Source organism: Athalia rosae, chromosome 4 (genome assembly GCF_917208135.1).
Source record: "Athalia rosae chromosome 4, iyAthRosa1.1, whole genome shotgun sequence".
NCBI classification, from domain to species: domain Eukaryota; kingdom Metazoa; phylum Arthropoda; class Insecta; order Hymenoptera; family Athaliidae; genus Athalia; species Athalia rosae.
In genome coordinates, this window is record NC_064029.1 from 4,651,780 (window position 1) to 4,673,669 (window position 21,890).

General features: G+C 38.0%; 3 protein-coding genes and 1 long non-coding RNA gene across 16 annotated transcripts in view; 2 read left to right on the forward strand and 2 right to left on the reverse strand.

The window, feature by feature from the left end:
• Positions 1 to 289: 289 nt before the first annotated feature.
• Positions 290 to 6,699, forward strand: LOC105688929 (protein spaetzle 4). Its single transcript, XM_012405574.3, has 6 exons — positions 290 to 1,477; positions 3,376 to 3,560; positions 3,631 to 3,789; positions 3,887 to 4,630; positions 4,720 to 4,842; positions 4,924 to 6,699. Exons 1-6 carry the CDS (start codon positions 1,448 to 1,450, stop codon positions 5,183 to 5,185), a joined length of 1,503 nt encoding a protein of 500 aa, XP_012260997.2. The 5' UTR covers positions 290 to 1,447; the 3' UTR covers positions 5,186 to 6,699.
• LOC105688949 (disks large homolog 5) lies at positions 6,086 to 19,098 on the reverse strand. Of its 4 annotated transcripts, none has more exons than XM_020854028.2 (13): positions 18,982 to 19,098; positions 18,075 to 18,183; positions 17,473 to 17,490; positions 17,000 to 17,147; positions 16,329 to 16,677; positions 15,823 to 16,242; positions 14,452 to 15,540; positions 12,469 to 14,365; positions 11,408 to 12,380; positions 11,049 to 11,290; positions 10,735 to 10,964; positions 10,427 to 10,646; positions 6,086 to 10,331 (listed from the first exon to the last, which is right to left on the reverse strand). In XM_020854028.2, the coding sequence occupies exons 2-13, from the start codon at positions 18,115 to 18,117 to the stop codon at positions 10,225 to 10,227; spliced, it is 5,736 nt and encodes a 1,911-aa protein (XP_020709687.1). In that variant the 5' UTR covers positions 18,118 to 18,183; positions 18,982 to 19,098; the 3' UTR covers positions 6,086 to 10,224. The 4 variants fall into 4 exon arrangements, with proteins under 4 accessions (XP_020709687.1, XP_012261038.1, XP_020709686.1 ...); XM_012405615.3 differs by having other exon boundaries at positions 18,925 to 19,098; XM_020854027.2 differs by having other exon boundaries at positions 18,601 to 19,098.
• LOC125500796 lies at positions 17,499 to 19,482 on the forward strand. Its single transcript, XR_007278269.1, has 2 exons — positions 17,499 to 17,815; positions 19,085 to 19,482. It is a non-coding gene; the product is annotated as an uncharacterized LOC125500796 (long non-coding RNA).
• LOC105688934 (protein split ends) overlaps positions 19,309 to 21,890 on the reverse strand; it is a 78,171-nt gene continuing 75,589 nt past the window's right edge. For all 10 annotated transcript variants that reach the window (XM_048654951.1, XM_048654945.1, XM_048654946.1 and 7 more), the window contains one exon: positions 19,309 to 21,873. In XM_048654951.1, coding sequence (XP_048510908.1) covers positions 21,745 to 21,873 — 129 coding nt within the window. In that variant the 3' untranslated portion in view covers positions 19,309 to 21,744. The remainder of the gene's footprint in view (positions 21,874 to 21,890) is intronic.

The window sequence follows — 21,890 nt, forward strand, 5'->3', positions numbered from 1 at the left end:
ACAGGTCTTCCAATATGTGTATAATATACCAAAGAATGCATTTTTGGTAGCAAAAATTTTAGAATGTAAAATTTAATTAAGCGTGATCTTGATAACGATGCCTCTGGACTTGGGTGTCCATCGGGATGACTGTGAGAATACTATGGGTAGTGTCTGAAACGGTAAACGTTTATCTGTGTATATCTTGTGAAAAATATTACTTGAAATGAATCAGATAGAAGACTAGAATGAACTCAGATCGGTTTGCCCGCTTTGTGAATGGCGTGCGGTACTGAACAACCGCGGGTAAATAATTGTGGGAGGGATTCGCAAACGAAGCGTGATTTTATCTAGTTTGAACAGCTCTATATGCAAGTTTCTAACGGTAAGAAATACACGTGTTTGTTCCAAAACAGATTCCATTCGCCAAATCCATTACACTCCATTCTAGTGTATAGCTATCTATGATACCAATACAAAATCTCGAACCGCAAACCATCACGTAAGCAATGTATAGAAAATTTCTAATTGTAAGTATTACGTCTCATGCTCCGATCAAATCCGGTCACTGTAAATTAAACCATACATTTGTTACGTAAAATGTATAATACCTAAATACGAATAACAGTTTTCAAGGACGTGGTTCAATGATGAAAAGTTAAATACACAATTTGAATCGGTATAGCTGATTATGGAGAAGTTTCAAAAAATTAGTATCTGCATCCTAATAATTCAGGGGGGCGAATAGCGATTTTTCAAATAATTAAACTGGCTGAAGCTGACATGGTAATGGACAATGTGTAGATACTGAGGTGCGATTTGGTCCAGGTAACATGACGAGGACAGGTAATTGAGATATTTTTGGAAGCAGGAAAATCAGAGTGTCGCGGTTGAGAGTCTTAATGCAAGCAGTTATGACCATTTGGGTGTGAGAAGCCTGTTTTTTGTAAGTGCTTCGTGCTCAAACTCTCGGTAGGGACACCGTGACACACATCAGTGGCAGCACACTAACGGTATCCCCAAGTTGACCTACTCTTGAAGCCGTTCGTAGTCGTCGCACCTCTCTCCCTAGTCGGCCGACCAGCCGTATCTACTGTTTCACTCTGCAACCGAACTGGGTACACTTTTTCCTTCGAACTACCATGGGTACCCTGGTACCGGTGACAGCCAGTAATGAGAGCCCCCTTGACTGCAGAGGAGCTTCTGTCTGACATGTCTGACATGTAGTCGTCTGTGGTGGGTACCACGATCACATCACAAACAACACCTCCAGCAACCCCATAGTCATCGTACTTGGATGGCTAATATCGTGTCTTTTTGAAGTGCGTGTTTCGTTAGTGCTGCACTGCAGAGTGTTTGACTGACAAGCTCGATCGTTGCCCGAGTGTACTGTTCACTATTTTAGTGAACCAGTGACCCAAATTTTTGGATTAAGGTGAACCTGCACCTGCCAATAAACACTTTAGCTATGAGGATTGTCATGTTGTTTATATTTTTGGTGAGTAGTTTTTACCATGATTGACATGTAAGGTTCCTATATCTACGACTCAATCGAATCGGTCTCATGATCGGATTACTCTGACAATCTCCGCTTCTCAACTGCGAATGACTAAGATTTACTCCACTCCAAATTAGGATCGACTATGTGACATGATATCATTTGATGATGGCATAACTTAATCGGCCTCCGCAGATACTGTCGCTACTAAAAAGGATTAAATATTTACCAAATCCACTGACCCTTTGAACGTTTAGTACGCTGTAATATCTAGTTATGAGAATAGATGCGATCACTAAGACTTGGCGATCTGGTGTCAGATAATCCCAGACCAAGTTATAAGACCAGTCTATTTTATCTCATAAAAACTTCAAGCACCGTACAGAGCTCGACTTCTTAAGAGCTTCAGCAGGCCACTTAGGCCTCGTAAGAATGGTCGAATAACAATTGAGAAAACGAGTGTAATATCCCTTAGTAATGAAATAAGTCCGGGTGTTACACGGTAAAGATCACCCAGGTGTTAAGTTCATCCGTGTACTCATCCGCCTCGGATATTACTTAGACCTATGGAACGATCATTTTCATAATTAGTAATTCTAAGAACATTTTACATCCCGCAAATCCTACGGAAAGTTGTCGCTCGTTCGACGCAAGGTTGAGGTCATTTTATTGTCGGACTAAAGGTTGCGAAAGGTCATGGTATCGTCATCGTTATAATGTTGATCCATCGGAACTTGAACAATGTAAAGAGGAGGAGGAGGTGGTGTACAAAAGGCATGTGAAAGGTACCACCTACCGATAATCGGTCCTGCATGAATTGCACTTGTCTTGCGATAATGGTGCACACACATGTGAAACATTTAAAAGCTATAGCATGTCATTAATTGTATGCAAATTAGGAAGTCTACTTGCGTCGTCAACTCACGTGGTAGATGGACCTCAAGTGTACTTCGATATTGTTGTGAGACTAACATGACGATGAGAGCGATACCATCGAGTGATGAGTATTTGAAAAAAATTGTTTCATTGTTCAGAGTAAACAGGCGGTAGTTAAAATGTCTAACGATGTTTTGTCCACCGTTATAATACCATTGCCCTCGAAATTGAAATTGGTGCGCGTATCGCATTTATATGGGTATCATAGATACATCGAGGTATACGTAATTGACGACCCACTGCACTACACAATGACGATCACTACGTTTTGAATATTATTAGAACCATTTCTATCGATGAATTTTCGAAGTTTAGGGCATACTAAATTCGTCTAGGCAAATACGACTTATGATATAGGCTGTTCCTTGTTCCGTTCGACCGCGAAAGCTGAATCAAGAGAACCGATCGGTCCAATTGTTAACGGTTAATCTATCAAATTAAAAGCATAACGGGGCACTTGGAAGGCGGTACGATTTCTCTGCAGACCCACCGGCTGACCACTGACCACCAACGATCGCTGCACGTGTGTAGGATCTTACATATGCGTGATTCACCTTGAACTTGTGCGACGAGCAGACGCGAATGATCAACCGATTATACAGGAAGTAGGTCACCCGATTTTATGGTTGTTTGTGCAAATTTGAAAGCCCCTCTCAAAATGTCAATGTACGCAAGATCCCGATCATGCATGTACGCACTACCTAAACGTACTTTCACTCGGCTCCTCCTATAATAGGGATAGTAATCGGGCTTATGGAAATAGACGCGTCAAAAGTTTGTTCCTGGAAACTTTCACATCCGTATTTATTCCCCGGTATTAATATGAATATGCAAATATTGGAAATTACGTATGGCCCAGTGTTTGTTGGTATTCAATTTGACAATATTTCGGGTGGCAACAAAATCCGCGATTACATTTTCTTGTAATAAAAGGCAAAATTCTTGACTTGGCATTCTCACAGGTGCTTGAGCTCCTGGTTATTGGATGTCAAGGATTTGGAAGCGGCGGTCCAAGTAACCTTGGCTACGATGCTTCTTCGGCTTGCAGCAAGCCATACTCTAGGGCGGCAAGGGCTCGTTTTGAAAATCTTCCTTGCGATTTTAAACGCCAAAACTGGTGTACCGTTGCCGGAAGCACTTATCCATGGTGAGTTTTGTAAATCCTTTATGTGTCAATCACATTTTGAGATATTCACACCGATTTTCAATTACTTTAGGCACGCGGTGCGTCGGTTTGTACAGGAGAATCAAGGATTGATGAGACGAATGTACGGGGATGAAAGACACATCAGCGTTCTGAGAGCAGAGATTGAAAATAATGACGTCAGTGAGCCTGATATAGACGATGAAATTTTTGAACAAGTTGAAGATTCGAGGTAGAAATGTTTTTCCCTGATACGCGATTCTGTTAGTATATTTTTTTTTCAAAAGGGGTGTTCTGATTCGTGCTCGTTTGCACTTTGTTTGGAACAGAAACTTCGAGCGTGAAGATGAATTCAAGTTCGAAGATACCGATCAAGAAAATATGGAAGATTTCGAAGACAGAAGCTTCACGAGCAGAGCTTTTGACGATTCTGGCGGTAGAAGGAGATTCAGTAAATTCCCGAAACTGGGAGATTACCCGAGACCTCAATTCCGACCTGCCAGCAGTTCCAGGACGACTACGACGACAACGCAGACGTCAACCACAACGACTACTAACAGGCCTACAACAGAATTATCAGTTAACGACGACGCGGAGGAATCGACGAAAAATCCTAGCGACCGTCAAAACTCTACAAGTACCGAAAGAACTACGACTCCGGTTACAACGTTAGCACAAATTGCGAATATACAAAATCTGAGCATAAACGAAATCCCAGGACAGCTCGATAAGCTGGAGGTGAATTTAGAAAACCTTACAGACCTCCCTGAAATCGTGGAGTCTACAACCGATCGTACGACATTTGAAACCGGCGTAACGACCGACCTACCAACAACGATAATCGTCGATCGTATCGATGTACTGGTCCAAGATGAACCAGCTAGAAACAATTTAAAAGTGAACCCGATTGTTGACCAGGTATTTGCTGCGTCGGAGCAGCATTTTAGGCCTAGACCAGAATACAGACCACCAGAAGTTAGGCCTGCGACAGCCGCAACTGACATGGAGGGTCAACTATTTCAAGACGTCGCAGCAAAAGATCAGGCTCAACATGTTTTGAAACTAAGGGGAGTGTAAGTACCCATTATATTTCTATCCGCCAACTACTGTTCACCCTTACTAGATATAAAAATAACGATTTTCATTTTATATCGCCTCGTAGAAATGCGTGTCCCGTAAAAGAGGAGGTAGTAGCACCGTTTTGGGCAAACAATACTCGCGGCGAAGTGCTCGCCCTCCTGAATCTTTATCCATTCGAGCAGTACGTTCATTGGGAGAAATGCACGTGAGTAAAATATTCAACATATTAATTGTGAATCGGTAATGATTATTTGATAATAAAAATCAATCGAATTCCGTTTGTCAGAAATGAAAACAAACAGATGTACTGCAGAGATGGATGCAGATGCGAACAGCAGTACAGACTTCACAGGCTGTTGGCGTACGATCCAAACAACGAATGTCGTGGGATTTTCAGTGACTGGTTTAAATTTCCGAGCTGCTGCGTTTGTCGATGTTATGATTTACCGGTAGAATTTCGTGTTACATCGCGATCACCACGAGCGCAAAAACCACGCCGCAAACTAACAGATCAAATCCCCTCTGAGTGGTACAGACACGGAGGGTAGATTTTCAATTGCGAACGATCTGGCATATAATTTATTGCTACATCCGGCGATAGCTGAATAATCACGGGAAGCAAATCAAGTTTGGTATTTACTTTGCGAGTTTCAAAATTGAATACGATAAAACTGTACATTATCTATGCGGACTTCGTTACTTCCTCCAGCCTCATAGAGGACTGCGTTCGCAAGTTAAAAGTATGTTCGCGATAACAAGATTGGATCTACTGAAATACTCATATTTTTAATTTTATGTATGATATTTGTCGTTGATTTATAAATACAACGACAAGAATATTGCAGTGTCACAAATAGATCACTTACGAATAAATCTCCCATGAATATTGTAACTGCAACGCTGCGACAGCTGACGAACCCAATATATCGCATACGATCTGGTTGTAATTATTATTATTATTATTATTATCATTATTAATATTAATTTGTTGAATAATACGTATTTATATTTACCTAGTTTTTTTTTACCATGATTTGCAATAAAAATAATTCCCACTGATGACTTGTATTGTCATACGATCGTATTTTTCTATATCATGTGTGGATATGATAGGCATTCTGCTGGTTTTCTGCGACTAGAATAATGATCAATCAATTATGACCTGAATTCATTTCACACGACTATTTATAATCCCCTAAATTGCCATTGAAAGCCGCGGAAAAATAACTAATAGTTTTATCCTAAGTCTGGGAACAAAGTTATATTTAATCGCATTATGGATAACATATTATTACTACTTATTAATATTAGTATATAAATGAAATGGACAAGAAATATTCTGATGATTGGAACCGTTATTCGTTAGAATAATCGGGGAAAAAGAAAAGAAGAAAAAAAATATTATATCAATATTGGACAAGGCTCGTGACTGGAATGATAATTTTCCATTTCTTGTTATTTCATTGTTTTAATACTATTATTTAAATTATGATATATATACACCATATTCCTTAACTTAGTAGGTAAAATATAATAACAATGATATTACAAACTAAAGCTGCCTATCGTCATAAAAATTATCCTATAAAATTCTAAATATTGAATATCTCTGAAGAATATTATAATATCGATGTGAATATAGATTACATGTCTCAAAATGTAATGTTATTTTAATGGCTCTTGTTATTAGTTTCACTAATATAAAAGACAAAGTAAGAGAAAAATTCAAAATTTTGAATTTTCTTACCACTTTTGATCCTGGAACATTAGCCAGTGAGTATCCGTTTTCTATAACAACAATTGCATGTAATTCTCGTACACTTTGAACACGTTATATACGCACAATATAAATGCTGTTCTATAGAAGAAAAGAAATGAAACAATGATAAACGTTGAACGTTAATACTATTATTGGGCATCCACTTAGAGCAGAAATTGCTTAAAACAACCTCCTTTTTCAACAATACTACCTAAGATTACTGTATATGAATCAATGTCAAATATATATTATATAAAGAAGCTGTGTATAAATATAAATATTTATAAATACGTGCTAAAAACATTTGGTATCAAAACCATTGCAGGAAAAAACTTCGAAAAATTCATCTCAAATACTCTCATAGTGTCTTAGCATATAGTGTGGTATAATATAGTAATATTAATTCATATTAAAACGCATCGCAGTAAAAATTGTAAATCCATGAATTATTATCCCTTCGCAAATACGTTACTCAAATTTCAGGTAACATCATTTATTATGAATGCACCGAGACAGCCTAGTTGAATGTTATGGATATCATGTATACAGATTACAACAAGAGCACATCATAGGAACACAAAAACGGTAGTGGCTGATGAACAGCGTTAGCTTTCTTTGTGAAATATTACAAAGATCGTGCTACTCTAAAGAGTGCGTTACTTGAGCACCTATTTTTTTTTTTTCATTGTTGAAATATATTGCAGATTTATTGGCTTTGTTTCATATATTCAATGACATTATTATACGAAAAATATTCATCTTTCACCCGATTTATGGAGCAGATTATTGCTTTGAAAAAATTATTCTTACTATTTTGTCTTGTTATATAATCAAATCAATAATTAGCCAGACAAAACTTACAGAGTTGTCGGTCCTTAATTAGCTTGAGAAAAATAACATTAGCTGCATGGTGCCAGAGACCAAAACGCAGAGGGAACACTGAAATTGCATTAGACTTGAGAACCAGACAATAGCAGGTGGATGATAAAATTATCTGAAGAGGAAGATAGTGACGATACCAAGATGAAAGGCAATACTGGGAATACCAAAGAAGAAATCAATCATGATTCACCGAAAGAAAAAGGGATGATTGCAAATTCTTACAACAGATTACTTATTGGTGCTGGTCAGAGTGCTAGTTAGAAAGGAGTTTGAAAACCAGGACCTAACATCAAAGACGGATTATTATTAATCAGCTGAAGTTACTGACAGCGTGCCAAACATAAGAAATATTAAGAAGAAAGAAAAGTCTCTACAAAATAGTTAAACAATACATAGATGTGAAGCCGTAAAAATAGACGTACTACCAAAGACCAGGCGTGACTCAAGTGGCAAGAATTCAAAGACAATCTAATCAGTTTGATATTCCTACGATAAAGTCAACGCCCTTAGCCCCTTTAGCTACAATATATCACCATCAATGCTTTAATGAATACCAGTCCTCTATTGTCAGTGCAAATTGCGACTACCTATGTGATCGATATATTAATTTATTGGGCTTATTAGTGTTTACTCTATTTCAATGTATAGACATGTATTCTGGACCTACTGTAGTATTTGTATATGCAAATATATAATTATTAGCTATGGATTGCCCAAAACATGCGTGATATATATGGGTAAACATTGTTAAGATGATATGTTGTTGTTGCAGTATCTGCAACACGGTGATCATATTATTTATAATCACTGTTATTGAGCTGTCAGTGCCTAACTTTACAATTACTTATTTCAATAAAATCAGACTTGCTTAGGTTCAACGTATCTGTGGCATAGCAAAACTAAAAGCACTAAGTAACGAATGTCTCGCAGCCTGATATATGGATAACGAAATGGTTGGTATTTTAATCAGGAAGAACAGTCGCGAGATTCAAGTCAGTTAGACACAGACAAACGTTTTATGCAAAACCTCATATATGCCAGTGATTTGTTCTTTTTTCCTAATTTCACGATTTAAGATCAATTGGGCTGTAATGAAGCCGCATCGCCGCTCCACTGAATATCACTTCATAAATTGTTGTCGATTGCCAATGCGAACATGATTAATAATACCCTTATTAATTATTATATCCTTGTAATTTTTGGTCTGGGTGAACTTATGCCTAAATATTGTCTGATTAGAAAACTAAATTTTCACGAAAAGGAAAAAAAAAATAGAAGAGTACACGACACATTTTTTTACAAATTTTATCTTCGATTCATGCGACATAAGGAGCCCCACAGCTAATAACTTAACGGCTTAAGAACATAAGACGGCATAAAAAATAAATTAACGGTTAAAGCTTGATTGTAGCCACTTAGATCTTATTGTGGTGAATATCAACATATAAGCTCGGTATTATTCTCAGCGTAATATAATACAAATTTCAAAAAAAAGAGTTGCAGCTGGAACATGGAGCAACGTCCAGTATAACTGGACTAATGATACGGACCACAAGATACGAGATAAAAGATTTAGCTAAAATCGTTCAATCGCAGTTGGGCATGAACGGCGAAATATCTTGAACTATTTCAATTTCAAATATCAAGCAATAAAGTTTGTATCACGAGCGAGATGCATTCAACCCGCAGCATGTAGCACAAACTTTATTGTGTAACTGTACACATTACAGCCTTGTATCATGCTACTGGTGAAACCCATTTTTCTCCATTTTTCCGCATCTGCTAAAAATATCTATGAAGAGTTGAACGGCATTACTTATCTTCAGCAATATTGATCTTCCCATTACATATTTACAAATTAGAATCAGGAACTGTTGATTGAATATTAATCCCTCCTTCTCTATTGCTTCAAATCCTTTGTACGTGGTGATTCATTGCTACCAATTCTTCATTGCTTAATTGCCACTACGCTTATTTACTTAATCCCTGTGCTTATTAATTGCTGCCATTCAATATTACAGCAACATGGTCCATGTGAATTTCCTTCTTTTTTTCATTATATTCTCATTAGTTAAATATATATATAAATATCAGTTATTAAAATGTGATGACACATTTTTTCTAAATCAACCCAACAGTATAATTCAATGGTTTCCAAATTCGAACAACAAGGTGACAAATCTTGTCAGCACAATACATTAAGGCAATAATCGTATCTAATCTTGAGAATGATGCTTAGCGATCATTAGCCAAAATCAGAAGTAGAATTTTATCACAGTTTTGCTTGTTATACAACCAAATACCGTAAAACAATGTAACTAATCCGATATAAAACGGGTTTTTTTCCTGTAATTATTGACGGTCAATGACCCTCATTGTATCGATGCGATTTACTATTCCCATTATGTAATACTTGAGATTAAAAATGGGAGTACCGGTTCTCCGACGCTATCAAATCCTCAAGTGAACATATAAATAGATGGAGAATGTCAAATTCGCAGTCAAAATCACCACTGTATGTCTCTTGTAAATATAGAAACAATACACGTACCAATGGCAAAATGTCTGGTAAACGTTTCACATTCTACAATTAACTGAAGTTGATTTGAATCGTAGAATTGATGAGTCATTGAAATGATAATTTGAAAGCCTATTCTTATTTCAGTCGCGAAACTCTAAATAAATACCAAAAAAATATGTTTGTTATCTCGTGGAAACTTTACTTTGTGAGTAAAGTAATAGAGATGAAGGTACCATTAACACATCGCAATCAAATTGCTGATTCAATTGATGTCTGTTCTGTATAACTTCGGTTACGTCGATCAGGTTCGATAAAAATTAATAATAATATGCCAATAAAAGTGAATGCATACGTTTTATGAGGACCCCTTCTCTGTGGAACTAGATCGACTTCCACTGTGGTTTACGAGGGCCCCCGCGCTGGTGTCAGGGCGCTCCGCGGGCAACCCACAGGGCTTTGCTTTGCTCGTCATCTACTGCCGCCTTTACTTGTGTACATATGTATGCCACGTTCACTCCAGCTGGTATCACAGCTGTAATTAATAGAAAGTGGAGTTTATGAACGGAAATAAGATTTTTTATTCAATTGATTTATTACGATATTAAACTATCCAGTTCATAGACTTACCGGAAATATAATGCTTATACTCTGCCTCCAATTTTAGAGCATGTTCATACATCTCTTTAGCTGCCTTTGCACTGACTTTATCGCTTGGATATCTGGAATCTTTTACTTCTTTTATCTGCTTTGTGCTTTTAAACTTGATTAGCAAAACTATTGGGTATATTTGATGTCTATGTAAACGTTCGATAGAAGCAATAGATATATCCAAAACACAATGCGAATTCTGTAAAAAAAGATATCATACATTTAAATTCGCAATTCTACGAATAAACGAGAAACTACTTTTGTGAAACTTCAGATATTCATTGTACCTTTTCACATATTTCTTTAACCGCCTGTACAGTTGTACATTCGAAGTAGCTGCCTTTCTTCCTATAGTCGATATAAAGAGTATCACGCAAGCCCTGCTCCAAAGTAGCCTGGGAACAATGCATTGCTTCTGGCAGACATCTAATAAATTCTCGTGGAAATTCCTGGAGAAGTTTTGTTGCCACGCATTCACTTAGTGGACCAATGATGAGTACTGGCCTCAACGCTGGATCTGTTTGAAGATCCATGATAAAAATGGTTTCATACTGTCTAATCAAATAATTAATGTACAAAAGAGTACAGAAGGTGTACGTACAATCAAGACGTTCAACACGCTGGTAGCTGGCTGGTAAGTTTTCTTCATTGAGAGTACCACTATCACTGTACCAGCCAAGGTTTACCCCAGTTAGTTGAGACAATTCTTTACTGTCTCGACTGGATGATCGTTGATGCTTCTTTCGTCGAAAAAAGCTTCTCCTAGCGCTTGTTGTCCCTCGCCTACCAGCATCAGTTTCCAAATCGCCCAAGGACCGTCTCAATAATAGCTCCTCTTCGACCCTAGAAGTTACCAGAGTTATTATTCATGTTGTTTTATCAATTTCCAATTTCCCTCTAGATTCCAAGAACACAGGAAAATTCGAATAAATGAAAGAAACCCTGTCGTCTGATACTTACTTGAACTTACTTGGAATTATACCACACTGCTGGCGTCTTCCTGCCTGATCAACTAGCCAAGCTCTCCAATGGCCTGGTGTACCATTGAACATGGTATTATCAACATATAACACGTCATCTTTGTTAAATCTCAATTGCAGGCTATCTCCAAGTTCTCCTACTCGATCAAACATTGCTCGAATATAAAAACTGTCTCCAGGCTTATCCTTAACTTCGTTGTAACGATCAGGTAGATGTTGCGCTATCAAAGTAACTTTGTCTGCTGGTCTTGCAAGTTCAAGTGCAGCTTGTTCAGCTGTAGCTTGTCTTAAGTCAGCTCCATTATATTCAAGAATACGATCACCAGTTCGCAATCCAGCACCTTCCGCCAAACATCCTGGTTGTACAGAGTGAACGAAAATGCCAACACCATTTCCTCCAACAAGTGAGATACCAAGATTTGAACATTTACGAGTTTCTATAAAAAGATATCTCGGCTCTGAAGGAGGAGGACTTTTTCTGCTTTGTTCATCCTGTGTTGGACTTCTCACAGTAGCATTTTGGCGTTGTAGAGTTGTTACTGCTTGATTTATTTGCGCGCGGGTGAGAGTATTATTTCCACTCCGCAAAGTCTCCATGGTGGCAGAATTTCTAATACTATCTAATGCCGTACTGTTTCTTAGATCTAACGCAGTAGAATTTCGAAGTTCTGGATTTCTTACGTTAATATCCAGGGAAGCCGAATTTCGAATATCTCGATCTCTGTCCTGGGTACTTCTGATGTCTAGCGACGCTGAATTCCTAGCTTCTCTATCCCCTCTCATGACATTCAAAGATGATGCATCTCGCTCGGGTTCAGATGAATCTAAACTTTGAGCTACCTTCCGTGGAGCTTCTGGACTATTACAAGGTGTTGGGGAGCCACTCCTACTCCCTCCTTCTGCTCCAGCTTCGGAAGAACTTGAAGATGCTGAGCCTTCCAATTCGTTGTATTCTGAGAAATTGAAATATATATTCATCAAATATTCCATCTGATGGACTTGATTGGCAATTTGATAGTAGAATTGATCAACTCTACTTACTATCTGGACTATATTGCACCAGCATAGTAATGGAATTGCCACACTGGCGCAATACGTTTGCTGCTAGCTGATAAGTAGCACTTCTCATGTTAATGCCACAGACTTCAAGTAACTGATCTCCAATTTGTAAGCCGACTTGGGAAGCTAAACTATGCTCGCTAACAGTTGACACAAATACGCCACCGCTTTCAAGGCAGGAGATTTGAATACCCAGTGGCTCAACAGACTTGTCAATGTGTACACGTCTCAACTCCCCCGGTGCCGGCCTAGGTTGTGAATAGCAATATTCTGGCATGCTGGCCCTCTTATTATCTCTTCTAGCTGTTCCAGTTCCTGGACTTAAGACTTCAACATGAAACGTAGGCATTGGGCTACCTCTGTCTGAAGTTCGTTCTATACTCCCAGTTGAAAGTTTTCCAACGCTACTTTTAGAGGTGACACTGGGGTTGGATGGAATGCGAAAGCGTTGATTTTCTTTCTTTCTAGGGAATGTTCCTCCCTCATAGCCATGGGTGTACGCAGGTACGTCAAAAGTAGTGGGCATGGGGTGAGGAGGAGGCTTGTGATAATGTAGATCCATAGATGGAGTGTGCAAGTGACCAAACCCCGGTTGCGTAGCAGGACTGTAAGGTGGCTCAAAACAGTATGACCTCGGATCTGGAAGCCCAATGGATTCTCCAGATTGCGCCGAGGGCAAGGAAGGAGGGGACGGATATCTGGATGGTAAGGAATTTTGCTGGTGAGGATGAGAATGCGAATGAGTGTAAGGAGGAAAAGAAAAATTACCAGCTAGTTGTCTGGGCCCGGTTGTCGCGGAACCCATACTGTACAGTTGCGAATGTACTCTATTATGTTGCATAGAATCTATCTGGTTATCGTTGCTAAGATATTTTTGAGCCTTTTTCTTAGTATAATAATCCAATTCTTTTCCAATGTTGCATGACTTCACAGAGAAGTCAATACTTGTTTCAGACGGAGCAAGAGCTGCACTCAATCGATTTTCATTCACCTCAAATTCGTTTACAGACTTTTTGTCGATCTGGATATCTTTGAACTGTACAGCGGGAGAAAACGATTTTTGGTTGAACAGTTTTCCAGATTTACTAAAATTAGGCAATGGACTTTCAACTGCCTTGTAGACTGTATGCCTGTTGCTAACATTTGAAAAAGTAGCTACAGGAATGGGGTTTGAATTACGATTATAATTGTAGCTCTCATATTTTGGAGGATGGTTTAAAAGTACGCTCAAAGGAAGCCTTTCTTTGGTTTTTCGCGGATGCAAAATGGTACCGGTACCGTTCTGTATTTGTGGACCACCTCTCGCTTTTGGCCAAGTACCGCCATTTTTTTCCACTTTTTCTGGTCTTCTCTTACTTCTCTTTAGGACACCATTGTTGGCTTTCTGATGATAGCTCTCTATCACAGAATCAAGTTCTGCTATTGCATCTTGCTCCTGTTCGAAAGTATTTGGACTAGAATTGCTATGTCTCTTCTTTTTATCTTCCCTATCTTTACTATGTCTCCGCCCTCGAACAATATCAATTTTCTCTCTGATATTATCCCAGGCGTTACTAATACCACTTGGTTTGTCGGCACTCGCTGATTTAGACACTTTATAAACACTTCTGTCCCCAAAATTGGATGTCACATATCGTCTATCATAGTCTTCGGAAGTAGTTTTAAGCATCAACCTTTCCTGTTCGGTTTGTGAACAGCTATTTACCATTTTGTGTTTCTCAGAGCTGAAATTATTATCAGCAGACATAGATTTACTGGGGCTTGGAGGTAGTGGTATCCCTTTCAGTGTCGTGATTGTCAGCACATCTGTAGAATTGTCATTAAGAATCGCCATTGCTTCATGAGCAGAATTCAACCTGTCCATTGGTTTACTGTTGATCTGGAAAAGACAATATCATTTAGTCAATTGTTATCAAGCTCAGAGGTCGATCTAAAATCAGAATATTAATTTTTAATAATCCTTACATTCAGCACTCGGTCCCCAACTGCTAAATTTCCTTCTTTTGCAGCAAGACTACCAGGAGAGATCTTTGATATGTAAACTCCAAGTTCAAGGGCAATCCCATGAGGGACTGAACCCACAGGAAGTTGAGTAGTGCGCAGCGAACGTCTTCCTAATCGACGACGTCTAATAGTTAAAGTTGCCGGACTAACACTACTAGTTCTTAATGTCTCAAGTACCATTCGAGTTGAGACTGACGTACAATCCACATTATTAACCCTTATTATGCAATCATTAACTCTCAGTTTACCATCAGCAACACTTCCTTGGGTTACTTGGGCAACATAGATCCCTCCGTCATTTGGATATTGAGGATCATCCCTACCACCGACTAACACAAATCCCAGTTCTCGATCAGATTCCAGGCACAACCTTGTTAAGTCCAGATGAACTGTGAGCGTTTCCCATTCCGTCAACTCTGCATCAATAGCTGAATCATGACTGTGACTATGACTTTGACCAAACTGATTAGACCTCAATGCATGATCACCAGATTCAATTTTCACTTTCAGGTCTTTCAATTCCTTTGAGGCTTCATTTCGTTGCTTTTTTATATCATCTGAATCCCGTAATGCACTGGCGAGTTCTGAAACAGCACGATCTCTCTCTTTTCGTAATCTGTCGCACAAAGTTCTAATACTTTCTCTCTCTAAAACAATTTTATCTCTTTCGCTAAAAGCCCAGTCTCTTCGGCGCTTAGAAACCTCAGCTTCTTGAATAGCCTCTTCAAGTTCAGCTTGTAGAGTATCAACAGACTTTCGTAGCTTGTCCAGCTCAAGGTTTGCTTGATCCAAATTATCCATTCTTTCCTTTTCCCGTTTTGCATAATCACGAGTACTCGTTTCACGTTCTGCTTCTTTATTCGCATTGTCTCGCTCACAGTTATAGGAGTGCGGTTCCAATCGATGTTTGTAATCTCTGCTGGAACCTTCCGAATAATCGCCAAATTTCTGACGGAGATCGTTGCACTCTTTGAGAGCCTCATCACGATCATGCAAGGCGGATGATATTTCCCTCCTCAGAGTCTCTATTTGGTAGGAAAGCGTCTTTTTCTGAAATCAAACATACAACATCCATGAATGGATAATAAGAATCTGACAAATCTATCAACATAATATACCTTCATAATTGGCAATTGAATGATCATCTAATAATTTTGATCAATAATCTCCAAATCGAAATCTTGCCGTGAATGAAACACTAAAAATATTGAAACATTGGACCAATGCCAAACAAACATCACAGTTTAATGGCTTACATTCCATGAATGCCTCATGGAGACTCGGAGGGGTGCCAAATACCTAAACAATTTATAAATGAATAAGCAGACTTACTTCTTCAACAAACTGCTTATTCTGGTTTTCCAAGTGTGTTATTTTGTTGTAGGCTTGGGTCAGGTCATCCCCAAGTTTTTCCATTTCTTTATGAACAGTGTCTCTTTCACCCATGATGAGGCTGTATTCCTGTAAGGCGGCATTTCTTTCTTCCGTTAATCGCTTCATATCCTTGCTAGCCTTCATACGAACAACCATAGCCTGATTGATTTCTTTAACTGCTTCCTCGTGTTGCTGTTGAACTTTGGCGAGAGCTTCTCTGTATTCATTCCTTTCCCGTAGAGCAATATCCCACTGCCTGATAGCAGCCGTGCACTGCTGTTTTAATCCGTTACGCTCTCGCACTGCACTAATCCGCTCCTGAGCTATTTCTTCACACTGCTTTTTCAGCCTGGCAGCTCCTTCTTGTGCCAATTCCAACTTTTAAAAGAATTAAATTACGAGATTATAATTACTTCCGCATATTAGCGGCTGCTGTTATACCTACATAGACATAAAGCTCTTACCTTGTTCACTGCTGATGAGTGTGATGATATGAGATCATCATACCTCTTCCTCAGAGAGTCATATTCATCTTTGATTGCCTCATATTTTCTGAGTGCTGATAAGTAATGCTGGTTCATAGCATCAGTATTGGTTGCATCTGTCACTAAAACTTCCTGATTTTGGCATCGTAACTCAGATACTTCTTTCTGTAAAGCTTGAACCTCGCGATCCAGTCGCTGCTTATCATTGACCATGTCACTATATTTTCCTCTCAGGGTGGAACTTTCTTGGGCTGTTGCCTCTAGCTGATTCATGGCTGCCCTATGTTGTCCTCGATAGTATTCCAATTCTTTCATAGTATGCTCACAGCTGTAAAATCCAATGCTTGATTACTACGACAGAAAATGCCTTCATACTTCAACAAATAATCCTGATTGAGAGAATGGCAAATAGAGATTAATGACAGTGATGGTCTTCGATTAACCACGGAGCTGAATTTTTCAGTGGTTAATAAAATAATTATTCAGGAGCAATTCCAACAATAAAAGAAAATCACCCTTCATCATTCATTTTGTGGATACAGTTCATTGCTATAAAAAAAAGCATGATCACCACTACCTAATCAATCATAAGCTAGTTAGCTATGAGAAGAATGAAAATGAGAAAGCAAACAAAACAAAATAAAACAAACCGTCGAATGGTATCGGAGTGCTTATGCCTAAGCAGCTGAAGTTGATGCATAGCTGGATCACATTGGGCCTGCAAGCCATCATAATCACTACGACACTCGGACCCACCGACAGGACTCCCAACACTGCCGTAGCCTCCACTATCCCTTTCTGCACCCCGCACGAAACGCAATCCCAAGAGCACACACCACAATATAGCAAAAACAATATAATCAAACATACAATGACAAACATATACAGGCCAAAGGAAAGAAACAGCTTCAATGAATTGCTAATCACGAAAAATTAGCCAACCGGAATTATGCTAAGAACTATCATTTTTGGAATTAGAATTCTTTTTTTCATTAACCATTCATGAGTGTGCAGTAACATATTATGACTTTCTATTTCTAGACTAAACACGCTTTTAACTTGTTTGAACAATAATCATTCACAAATGCATTTTTTATGAATTTCTTGCAATGATATTGCTTACCTATGTTAAGTGCTCCATCTATAGAACAGAGAAAAAAAAATTATTTTACATTTGACAGTATAACTGACAAGTTGGATTATGCGTTCTCATGTTGATTATCACGTGCCAGTGGAAAGTAATTGTGTACTTCTTTTAGTAGCTGAATATACATATGAATACATACGTTGATTATTTTATATGAACACTGGGAGACTATATCAAATATACTTGTCAATTTCAATTGATTACAGCATCATCTGGTCTACGAAGTACATGAACAACCGATTTACCAATGAATTTAACAATTTTATCACAATGGGCAAGGCTAGAGAAAAGAGCTAGTTGACACGGTAGTGATCGCAAGGTATGTAGTTTTTCACAGCTTTCACCAATGATGAGTCGGGTCTGTTACGCTTCTGGCTTTACTGTTCATGCTTTCTTAACTAGCATATGATCAATGGAACATTGCAAAAGAACACAAATGTATAATAATCAAGAATTATATAGCTGACAAGTACTGATACCAATATCAATCGATTCACTAGTTTCACATGGCATGTTTCCGATGCAAGCAAAGATAATCGGTCTCTAATAAAAATTTGATCTGGCAAAGAGAATCTTACCGCTGCTCCCGGCGCTGTCTAGCGAAGATGTACCAGAAGCCATGTTGTCTGGTTATAGATGAAATCTTAACATGTGCGTACTGCTGAAGGGACAAATACTGGATGCTGCCTGAAAATCATAGAGCTTGTTAGTATCTCTTCAATACAAGATGTAGGAAGTATTTTAGAGATACAGAGATATACAGTATTCTGAACTTTCCAAACAGTTCCTACTATAATGAATACTGTGCATAGTGTTACAATGAAACTACTTGACAGATGTAGCAACTACCTATTTGGCAAATATTTAACAAACTTATCTGTAAGGCTTTTACTGGTTTTGCTTTGAGATACAGAAAGGTTAGTGGTACAGGAGTTGATGGTCTTGGGATACAGATACAGAATGATTTTGCAAAGCTTTGTAGAATATAACAATTGCTGTTTCAAATGCAATTTAATCTTATAATAATGAAAGGAAAACCGTATGTTTTTTGAATGGTCATAAGCCGGACTAGTCTACATTTTGATGATGTGTCCAAGCTTATACTTTATCTGTCATTTCGGACTGCAATGCGACGATAACATCTTTCTGGAAGTCGTGGAAAGAACACATGAGTCTTGCTAGATCCTGGGAAAACCGTCACTATCACATAAGCTTGTTTAATTATTATAACGTAACAAAAAACACTGAATAATCCACCGATGTTGTTCCACTTATCGTAGTTGGGCCATGTAAGACTATTCCATTATACTTCAACCATGGCACAGCACTCCTTTCCTCTCCCAACACAACACCACTATCGATGAAACCATTCCTTCGAAATTCTATACCTAGGTAGAATCTTATTGATGATTACAATTAGCACCTCACCTGTTACACCAACAAAAGTGACAATTAGCCATTTTCATTTACTACAGTTCAACTTACATCAACCTGAACGTGCATGATGATAAATATGTTTATGAATGTTCACTCCGTGACATCGATGCTTGGTTTGTCCATATGACTTCCATTTGGCCAATGGTAACAGTGACATCCGGATATTAGGCCGGAGATGACGTGTACGAGAACCGACCAAGCTTCTGTAATTCACCGTGAGTCACTTTTTGCTGAAACGAAACCCCGCGTCAATTACAAAGTTGACTGAAGATCTTCAATCAGCGGTTAACAAGAAAATTTGTAAAAATTACAAATAGCACATCAAAGGGAAACTTAAAAAAAACACCGATGTTCAGACAATAGATAACGCGATGATACATTTTTTTTATCATAGTTATTATTATAGTTAATATCCATATAATTATCAATAACTACAGTAAAACACAAAACAAAAAATGTGATATCTGTACATTCTTCTTACATGATTAACATAAACTCTTGTATACCAGTATGATAGCTTACAATAGGAAGAAATTAAATGATAATATTCACAGATATTTTACAAGGTAGAAGAGGTGTAGCAAGCGCACACACTGCGGTTTTGTTTGTACCTAAACAATCACATGTAAACACAAAAACCACCATTCCTCTTCAATTAAACATAAACTAAATATTACGCAATGTGTGCGCCATAAACACCCCGATTTTTATTCACATGCGTAATATAAGTTTCTCTCATTTTTCCCGTTCGCTCAATTCTACTTCTACACTGTACATATGCACAACGCATCTTTTTCACTGTACACGCACACTTTCCACAAGTATCTGCGCTGCCTTAACTCAGCTCTATTTTGTAAGGGATGAACGAGCTGCAAAATTGTTCTGGTTAAATTCAATCGACGAAAGAAAGTCATGTTTTCACAGACCATCGCGGAAATAAAAAGCATTATTTCATTTTCTTTACTCGGAATGCAATGTATCACGTAGCAATAAATTTTCATCAATCATGCAACAATTCAAATTGTAATTCTCAATCACAATAGACTGATCCTTAGCATTCGTCTTGTCAATGTAATTTAAAAATAATTCTGTGCCAGAATCATGAAGTTAAGGAATTTTATTTTCCAGTGAAATTCATATTTAACGGAGCAATAAAACTGTTTTAATTTTCAATTTGTTTTTAATCACTCTAATTGAAAATCATATTTTGCAATCAAATTTTCAGCACAATATCATTCCCAAATGAAATAAAAAACACGATTAGATGATGTGTCAAATTATGTTGCAATTGGTATACCATACGAAGATGCTGTTATTCTTCATCTGGTAAACCAATTGATCGAAATATTGACATCAACGAATGATAAAAAGATATTCCCCATAATCAGTATGAACTCTTGTGATTGATAAATGATCATGTTTCCCGTTCATCCCTGCAATTTTTACATTGTTTACCCTACAGGTGTACGCTCTATGCACAGCAGCGTAATATAGTAAATAGATAATTACTTATTGTATTTTTATTTTTAGGGCCTTGTGTAATATAATATAATGTAATTTCTGGTCTATACATGTAAGCGCATTATCATCTTGGACACAATCCTAAAGAGCCTATTACGCAACACTTGATGAGTTTGCACTTGAGCATTGCAGGGTGGTAGATGTGGGACAGGGTGCCTACGGGGCAGCGTCAATGATGAATGAGATCGATCATACTCGACAGTGGTATGATATTCTTTAAGCCCCTTAGCTTGTGGGATGGTACAATCTAACTAGCCCGTATATTAAGTTTTATATTCATAGTAATGCTAATAATAAAAATAATAATGATAATAATGAAAATAATGATAATAATAATCATAATGATAATATTTTATAATAATAGTAGTAATAATTATTAATTAATAATTAATATTACAAATTTTTATAATGTACATAACGCTAGGCATAATAATATGTTACATCCTGTTGGGGGAATATAATACACTAGGGATATCTCTACTTAGGTAGATCTTAATAACATTTGTCTAGAAGTCTAACTTTAGTATTTTTTTTTCCTTTCCACTCCGACAGCAGCAGCAACAGCGGCAGCGGCAGCAGTAGCAGCAGCAGCAGCAGTAATTATTATTATCATAATATAATACATAGGTATTTATATAGAGCAATATTATACAAAAACACATCACATATTGCGGACCAAGAAGGGCCTTTATATTTTTATGCAGATATCGTTAAATAATTAAAATCACAGTAGTTATGCCCTCGCTGGCTCACTTAATTTATAATATTTTATCTCTAAGCTTACAAAGTAGCTTGTGTATAGATAGATTATTTCTATTAGTTAGCTGTGTACTATCCATATAGGTTGGTATATAACTTTGTCTGGAGAAGTGAGTATAGTATGTGTTTACATCAGGGCGGTATTTAAGACTCTTTGGAGGGAAGGGTTAGCCTAACTCACTTGTCGGGGAGACCAAGAGTGACGTCGGTCGCCCCCACAAACTGTCAGTAATTAATAACCGAGCTTATTAGAGCTTAGTCCGTAATACCAAGAGGGGAGGGATGCATAGATTTCATCACCATGCTAGCCTCCCCCATAAACCTCCTCCCCCACTAGGCCTACAATCTTACGTAGATCTGGCAGTCAGCCAGTTCTGCATTTGATTGTCAATGGTGCAACTGAGTCATTTTTATTCAACATCGGTCTGATCCTATACATGAAGGACGTTCCAAGGCTTCATGCCATCTTTGAAACATCCAGCCAAGTAAGGAAGTATGCGGTAGTAGTGAAAGCCAACCAGCCAACAGGTCTCAAACAGTTGCAATCACAATCAGTAGGTGGGCAATCTCTGCAACTCGGTGTAACAAATCTGGTGCAATGCGAGCGAGACTGTCATTAGCAAAATCACACGATGGGAATATGTGCACCACATAGGCAGCCTGCGAAGTAACAATGA